This window comes from Austrofundulus limnaeus, unplaced genomic scaffold, assembly GCF_001266775.1.
Source record: "Austrofundulus limnaeus strain Quisiro unplaced genomic scaffold, Austrofundulus_limnaeus-1.0 Scaffold478, whole genome shotgun sequence".
Lineage (NCBI taxonomy): Eukaryota > Metazoa > Chordata > Actinopteri > Cyprinodontiformes > Rivulidae > Austrofundulus > Austrofundulus limnaeus.
Window position 1 is genome coordinate 227,274 of NW_013952880.1, and position 8,175 is coordinate 235,448.

An 8,175-nucleotide genomic window follows, 5' to 3' on the forward strand; every position below is an offset into this window, starting at 1 on the left:
ATACCATACCATACCATACCATACCATACTATACAATACCATACCATACCATACCATACCATACTATACAATACCATACCATACCATACCATACCACTTTTATTTATAAAGCACTTTAAACAGCACAAGGCCAACCAAAGTGCTGTACAGTAGACAGACACAACAGGACATATAATTACAGTTAAAATACAGTTAAAATACAAATCAAAAATACGGGGCATTTATATTTATGTATTTATAGTACACATGGAACAGAGTTATGAGACACGGTGAGGTTTTGCACCATCTCACTCAGACTCAAAGGCAAGGGAACAGTAGTGTGTTTTTAAATGAGACTTGAAGACAGAGAGTGAAGGAGACTGACCTGTAGCGATAGATCAATCCAGAGTTTTGGACCTGCTCCAGAAAAGGATCTGTCACCTCTCAGTTTGAGACGATGTGTTTTTTCTCTCCACTGTCACCTGCTGCTTGCACAGGATGGAGGACTAAATTGAAGAAAAAAACATCAGTAATTAGCATTTATAATTTACAGTTTCATTATAGCCTATTGAATGGATGGTGTTTGGATTTAATTGGACTGTATTTAAGTCTGAATCTGATAGATTTGGACTAATTTATAATCAAATAAAGTTTGAACGAATTGGACTGAATTAGATTACTTTAAACTAAAATAGAAATAGTAAACAGATGCTAATTAAAAAAAACATCTAAGATCTAAACCTAATCTAGTTTTGTAAAATTAGATTCAATAGTAGAAATTAAATAGAAAAATAAATATGTATTTTTCTGTATACTACAAGTTGGACAGCAGCCTTTCAGATTTGCATTAGGATTACTGGCTCTCTAAAGGCTTTACGTGATGAAATGATCTCTGCTCGGTTCACCTGAAGTCAACCAGCTTTACTGAGGTGTACCGTAAACTAATGAGATTTCATCCCCTTGCTACAGCACTATAACACAATGAACAGTTAGCCTTTACAGTGCGGATATCAAAACATTTCATAACTCATTATGGTCACATTCTGAACAAAATATCTGCATATATATGTCAATGATTTGTGTCATTATGAAGAATCTGGTTAAATGACTGCTGGTCAGGTGAGAAGTGATGATAATTTAACAAACTATGTAGCATGTAAGGAAGACATTAATGTGGCAATCGTATAAGTTTTTCTCAAAGAGTAGGAGCTCAATATTTGATTTGTTCATAATAAGATTAGTGGTCTAATCTGGGGAGGAGTCAGACATAAACTCAGTCTCAGAGCTGCTGAGAGACAAATGGAACATAGAGCTCGTCTCAAAGAACAAAATCACTACTTTGTTGCTTTCGATCAGATTCAACGATTGATCGGTCACGGTCTCTTTCAGAGGGGCACTCTGAATCCACGGTTTCCACGTGCTGCCCTGCTTCACATCACAGAGATAATCTGACACCCACAAGCTAGGCCACTTCTCACAGAGCTCGAGAGGAAGAGACAACGTCAGAGCTCTGGAGACTGACGTCAGGAATGCCAGTAACTGCAGCTGTAAATCATTTAGTCTCCGAGGTGCAGGACACGAGCATCTCATCTCAACATCTAAAGGCAAGTCAAACCTTTTGGTTGAATTCGTTTAGTTATTTTTGTTGTTAGATTAGTTGTGATTTGCTTGTTTGTTTGAAGAGTAAAGGTAACTTGTGCACTGCTTTATGGCATAAAAGTAAAAGTACCTTCCACAAATACTAGTCTGGTAATTCTTTGAAATGTATTGTTTTAGCTTTGACTAGTGAGTTAAAGGTTTTTCATCCAAACATTTTTTTCCCAGTTAGTCTCAAACTAATACTTTCACTATGTAAAATAATAACATAGTACTAGTACGTAGAATGTGTAATACATTCTAACTACAATAACAAGGTAATTTATTTTCCCAGGCTCTGCTATGACTGTCAGCCTGAGAGGAGCTTCACATGGCTTTCCATGAAAAGACAAGAGGGGGATCTTTCATAGAATACAGTAAGTAAAGATAATTTTACCAAATTTACCTTTTACTGTCAGAAATCAGATCTTTTTGTTTTTACAGCACCAAAATATTCTTTTTTTAAAATGCATTTCAACCATAGAGAATTAGCTATTTTTACCATAATGCTCTAATGATGGACACGCAGTTCCAGGCAAGGATTAGACACGCCTAAGTGAGCCCTGACCGCTGATTATCTTAACTGTCAGATGTTACAGCACAACCTATTTGATGGAGCCAGCATAGATTTGAACTACAGTTTAGGAGAAGAAGGATGTCTTTGATGGACACAGTTGTTTGCACAATCATTTCAAAGTCCTGCTACTGATAATTCGATGCTGATGTGTTAAAATATTAAGGATTTCCTTATTTGAAAAACTGATATCAATGTAAAACTTCACAAGATGCTAAACATTCTCATAATTTTATGACTTTAATCTCATAATATGAATTTATTCTTGTATTAGTTTGACTTTAATCTTTTTATATTGTGACTTCATTCTTGTTCTATTATCTTTATTCTCAAAATGTTATGACTTTATTCTTGTATTTTTTACTTTATTCTTGTTTTATTATGCATTTATGCTCATATTATTTTGACTTTATTCTTGTTATATCATGACTTCATTCTTGCACTATTATGTCTTTATTCTCATAATATTATGACTTTATTCTTGTACAACTTATATCAGCGTAATATAACTTTATTCTTTTCCGACTTTATTCTCATAATATTATGACTTAATTCTTGTACTATTGTGAGTTTATTCTCAAAGATTTTTTACTTTATTCTTGTAATATTACGACTTTATTTTCATTTTTTAAATTCTCGGTCTGGCCCAAAAGCTGTCCTAAAATTACAATCTTTCATCTACAAACTTTTTTTCATGAGAAAATTCAGATAAAAATGTTAATTGCCTATTTACATTGGGTTTAATCTGTTTATGTCAAAATATTTTTTATCCCCATCCTATAATGCAGTCAAAGCCCCCAGAGCAAAATACACAATAATAGGAGAAGCTGTACGAAACATCTTTCCTGCACACATGCAGTGCTCATACGGATGTGGAGGGGAAGCCTGCAAGTTTGACAATCCATGTTACTGGAGTGAAGATCAACAGGCAATAAAAGGCCTGTATTCATCCTGGTACATCTTCCTCTTTTGATTTAATCAGTTTTAACAAATATGTCAGCCAAACTAAAAGAAATAAGTTTTTTTTTGTTCTGCTGTTTCAGGGTTACTGACCATCTTCTTGCCATGTCCAGACCTTCAACAGAAATTATTGAAAAGTATGACATTATTAACCAGTTCAAAAGGTATTTATATCTGATTTTAAGTTCATCAGCTTCCAGAAGCTTTTAAGGAAAATAGAGAAAACATGAAAGACGTGTTCTGTGTTCTGTTGGTAGGAACGGTATTAAAACAGTGATCAACCTACAAGTACCTGGAGAGCATGCATTCTGTGGAAAACCTCTGGAGCCAGAGAGTGGGTTTTCATACCACCCAGAAGTCTTCATGAAAAACAGTAGTATGTACTTTTCAGAATATTCATGGTAATTTATTAATTTTTTTAATAAATGTTGCTAAAAGTGTGTTTCAATTTTAGTTTATTTTTACAATTTTGGCTGGAGTGACTACGGCGTGGCCAACCTCACCAGAGTGCTGGACATGGTGAAGGTGATGGCCTTTGCTCTGCAGGAAGGAAAGGTGGCGGTCCACTGCCACGCAGGGCTCGGGCGAACAGGTTGATTTTCAAATTATGTAATAATTCTTTTTGACTAATGAAGATACTATTACAATCTTTTAAAGTGGGGTTCTGTGGAAGGTTGTGATTAATTAACATCTAATCTGTGGTAGATGATAGGAGTGTAACAGTACATGTATTTGTACAGAGATTGTTTGGTACAGATGTTTAGGACGGGTACAGGACACAAGACCAAAGCATTGCTGTCCAACATTTCACTGATCACATCAACTCTGTGGATGAATATATTAAGTTCACACGAGAGGATGTAAAAAATGGCAGGTTGGTGTTCCTGGATTGCGATGTCTTGGTTTCGGATGGAAGACGGTTGGAAACTGGCGTGTATCGTAAGCCCACCCACACAGACCAATATTTGCGTTTCGACTCCCACCACCCACTGGAACACAAGTTAGGAGTGATCAGGACTCTGTACCACAGAGCAGACAGTGTCCCTACAAACCCAGGAGCCAGGCAGAAAGAGAAATCACACACACGACAGGCCCTGGAGCAGTGTGGTTATCCTGACTGGGCTTTCCTGAAAGCAGACAGGAAACACAGACAGGATTCCATGCAACCTTCAGGTGAAAATGAAGACCCCAAACCCAGACCCAAACCAGTGGTTATTCCGTATGTTGCGGGTGTTTCGGAGAAACTGAGACGTTTATTTTCTAAACATGATGTCCCAGTGGCTTTCAAACCCCAAAACACATTACGGCAAAGGCTGGTTCACCCCAAAGATCCGGTGCCCCGGCACAAACAGAGCAATGTTGTATATGCTGTTAAGTGCCAGGAGGACTGCGACCAGTTATACATCGGGGAAACAAAGCAGCCACTGTTCAAAAGAATGTCCCAACACAGACGAGCTACATCTAATGGCCAGAACTCTGCAGTTTTCACTCATTTACAGGCCAGCGGTCACTCTTTCAGAGATGAGGATGTTCTCATTCTTGATAGAGAGGAATGTTGGTTTGAGAGAGGAGTAAAAGAAGCCATTTTTGTGAAGAAAGACCGTCCATCATTAAACAGAGGTGGAGGCCTCCGTTTTCAGTTGTCCCCCTCCTACAGCGCGGCTATTGCCAGTATCACTCCACCCCCTGTTAACAATAAGTGTTAATTAGGTGTCAACGATAGCCATGTGATGTGAGTATCAGTCACATGGAGGCAGGGCTTAAAAGCCTGAATTTTGCCTGAAACTCTCAGACTGAAGAAGTCTCTTGGAGGAGAGATGAAACGTTTCATTAGAGAAGAACCCGTCCAGAAGATACAATTTTTTATTTTTTGATTGCTGTCTTAAAACAACTCTATTCTCCAAAAATTTTACACAAATTTACACTTTTTATGAACTTTTACTTTGGTGCCAATTTCACTTTAAACATTTATTTACATGGATTTCTGTGGTTTATTTTATTATTTTTCTTTTTAGTAGCTGAAACATCTAACTTGTACTGCAGCTTAGGGCATTTTCTTCAGAAATATTATATTTCTACTTGAATAAATGTCCAATGCAAAATTGATGGTGGTGTAATAGATTATAAAATGTGTTTTGCATAAGCCACAATGAAATTTCGAAAAGGTATTTTCGAGCAGCAACCCACTCAGCCGGTTCGGATGTTGTCAATCCATTAAATGGATATCATAAGTGGTTATTGGTCCCATAGAATGGCTTCTGACTGTCCCGGTTGTGCCCCCTAGCAGGTTACCAGTGCCATATACGTTGGAATGCAACAATCTGCTACCACCGGAGTCCGGTCTACTTTATCGTAGCCCATGTCATATTCTCTAAAATTAACCTTAGTGGTTTTATGCCTCATATTGATGAGATTGCATAAAAAAACCTTAGTGGCTTTATGCCTCATACTAACCAGCTGACAGTCTGAAGCCAGTCTATGGGATGGAGAACCCACTAGGCAGCACAGTCGGGACAGTCTGAAGCCATTCTATGGGACTGATAATGGCTAATAATGTCCATTTAATGGATGATAACATCCAAAGCGGGTGCAGCACTTTGGTCTTTGCTCCTCTTAGACTAGCTTAGTTTGCCAGTCAGAATTAAACTACAGCTCTGTAAAACGGAATCCTTAAATATTAATAGCTCTCTTCCCAGCCCCTACTCTAAAAGCTCTTGATTTTCTATCTGCACTCATTAATGATAAATTTTCCCCCCTCTTCTGACTCTAGGCGTACTGTTGGCATGTTTCTTGGCCTACGCCACCAGAATGACCGCCAACCAGGCTATTTTATTTATACGTGCCAAACGGCCCAACTCCATCCAAACCCGAGGTCAGCTGCGCTCCGTGAGAGACTTTGTTCAGTTCCTCAGCCCACTTAGAAGTGTTTTTTCTTGCGCTCATCCTCAATCCAACCCAGTCACCCTGTCCCAGTACCTTAACCGTCAGAGACACATCCTGCACGGCTCCGAGAGGAAGGAGCTAAGGCACCTGCCCAAGATCATCCATCTAGTCTGCAGGCTGTTGGTGGACATAGCAGAGAACCGTGAAGTGATTGAGGAAGATGTTCTTGAAGCCCCTGATATTCACGACATAGAGATGACTCTCAGTATAATTGAGAAGATGGGGCCTGAAATATTCACCAAGGAGCCTCGTTTGCCAGGTTCACCCACCTTACCCAGACATTTCCACGAGCCGCCCATCTTCTACCACCGCAAGAGTCTGAGCTACAGCGAGTCCGACTTGAGACGGCTCGGCTCACAGCTAAACCTCCTCACACAACCTCTGAGCTCTTCATCCAACTCTGAGGCCAATCTCCCTGCGGCCCAGAGTCTGGGTCAGATCGGCGACACATCCAATGTTTCACACGGCTCAACGGGGACTCTCTGGCAAATCAAGAATGTGCAAAGCCAACAAGACGGAACGATTGTGCTGAAGAAGATGAAGAGGAAGACAGTCCAACGGAGCGAGTCGGTGGGACACGATCAATCGGACAAAAAGGGAAACATGTTGTCCCGATGGAAGGCAGCACAGGCGGAGAAGCTGGAAAGAAACGGGGTAACGTCACGAGCTAAAGAAGAGGAGCAGTCGGAGGTGCCCTGCATCACCTTGCAGTCGGAGCTGTCTCTGGAAGCCAGGAGGCTGTTGGTGGCGCAGGCGCTGGCAGTGGACTTGTTTCTTGATGGGCAAGAGGAGCATAAAAACAAGGTGTTGGCCTGGCAGGTAATTAACCTGTAAAAATAATGTGTAGTATTTTTATAAAAGACAAAAACACATCTGCATCACAGGGAACATATGTAAAATCCTTTTTTTTATGGCTAAATACGCTTTGTTGTTTACTTGGAGTCTCTCCTGGTGCTAGAATGGACCAATCAGGAAGCTGGAGGGGGGCGGGGTGTGAAGCACCTCATTTGGATTTAAAGATACAGCCTCAAAACGAGTTGATCTGAGAGACACCTCAGAAAAGGGGCTTGTGGAGTTGCAATAAAAAGGAACTCAGACCAAAGCACAGCAGTTCCACTTTCTATAGACCCCAACTGAATGATTTAAATGTGAAATTAAAAGCACGTTATGTCCACTTTAACTGGCCTCAGCATGTAATAACTGTGTGTGCAGACAGAGTTGAATCAAGGCAGCGCATGGGAACATCTGTGTACAGAACGAGATCCCTTCATCCTCACTGGGATCATGTGGGCCTGGCTGGAGCAGCTCAAAGAGCCTGTCATCTCCACCCAAGACACCGAAGCCTTGAATCCCAACAATACTGGTGCTGAATGTCTCCTCAACAAGCTCAGCAAGGTTAGAGGTTACTCTATACTCAGTCACATTTAATAAAATACAGCATATCACTCACAGCATTTCATATCAGTGTTAAACTAAGATTGTCTAATGGTGAAAAATGACAGAGCTTAAGACGCGTTATGAGTTAGTGTTTGGAGCATGTGTTGAGCAGAACTCTCAGCTACTACCAGATAAAACATTAGCTTAATATCAGTAAGTTTGAATGATTTTTTTGTAAATAAAATGTTTCTGCGCAGCTGTATAGTTGTAAACTCCTCTATATGTTATTTCACTTAATTTGAGTTTGAATCTTCTCAAATTAACCTCTCGAGCTCCAAAACAGCTTTTCCCGTTTTCTATTTCTATTAACCTCTGATAACTTAAGATTTGTCAGTTGAACATGGACATGTTTGGTATCAATATAAACCGAAGAGCCTTGGCTAAATGTTTACATCCACTAAACTCAGTTCAAACGTCAAGCAGTTGAATCAGAAAGTAAACAAACTGTGCAAAATGGCGTCATTGCAAGTCTGTAAATACATTCAAGCAAATCTGTAAAATAGATTTTTGACAATTTTTTAAAGCAAGTCAATGTAGATAAAAAATATGTTGCAAAGTGTGTTGAAAGTTTTTTATACTTTATTTAGAGTGATACACACACACACACACACACACACACACACACACACACACACACACACACACAC

The 8,175-nt window shown here is 39.5% G+C and overlaps 1 protein-coding gene across 1 annotated transcript in view; it reads left to right on the forward strand.

Annotated features, from left to right (window-relative positions):
* Nucleotides 1-989: 989 nt before the first annotated feature.
* LOC106529943 (protein tyrosine phosphatase domain-containing protein 1) overlaps nucleotides 990-8,175 on the forward strand; it is an 8,657-nt gene continuing 1,471 nt past the window's right edge. The window contains exons 1-8 of the mRNA XM_014025475.1: nucleotides 990-1,583; nucleotides 1,910-1,991; nucleotides 2,977-3,142; nucleotides 3,232-3,312; nucleotides 3,406-3,524; nucleotides 3,603-3,740; nucleotides 5,919-6,910; nucleotides 7,304-7,486. Coding sequence (XP_013880929.1) covers nucleotides 1,946-1,991; nucleotides 2,977-3,142; nucleotides 3,232-3,312; nucleotides 3,406-3,524; nucleotides 3,603-3,740; nucleotides 5,919-6,910; nucleotides 7,304-7,486 — 1,725 coding nt within the window. The 5' untranslated portion in view covers nucleotides 990-1,583; nucleotides 1,910-1,945. The remainder of the gene's footprint in view (nucleotides 1,584-1,909; nucleotides 1,992-2,976; nucleotides 3,143-3,231; nucleotides 3,313-3,405; nucleotides 3,525-3,602; nucleotides 3,741-5,918; nucleotides 6,911-7,303; nucleotides 7,487-8,175) is intronic.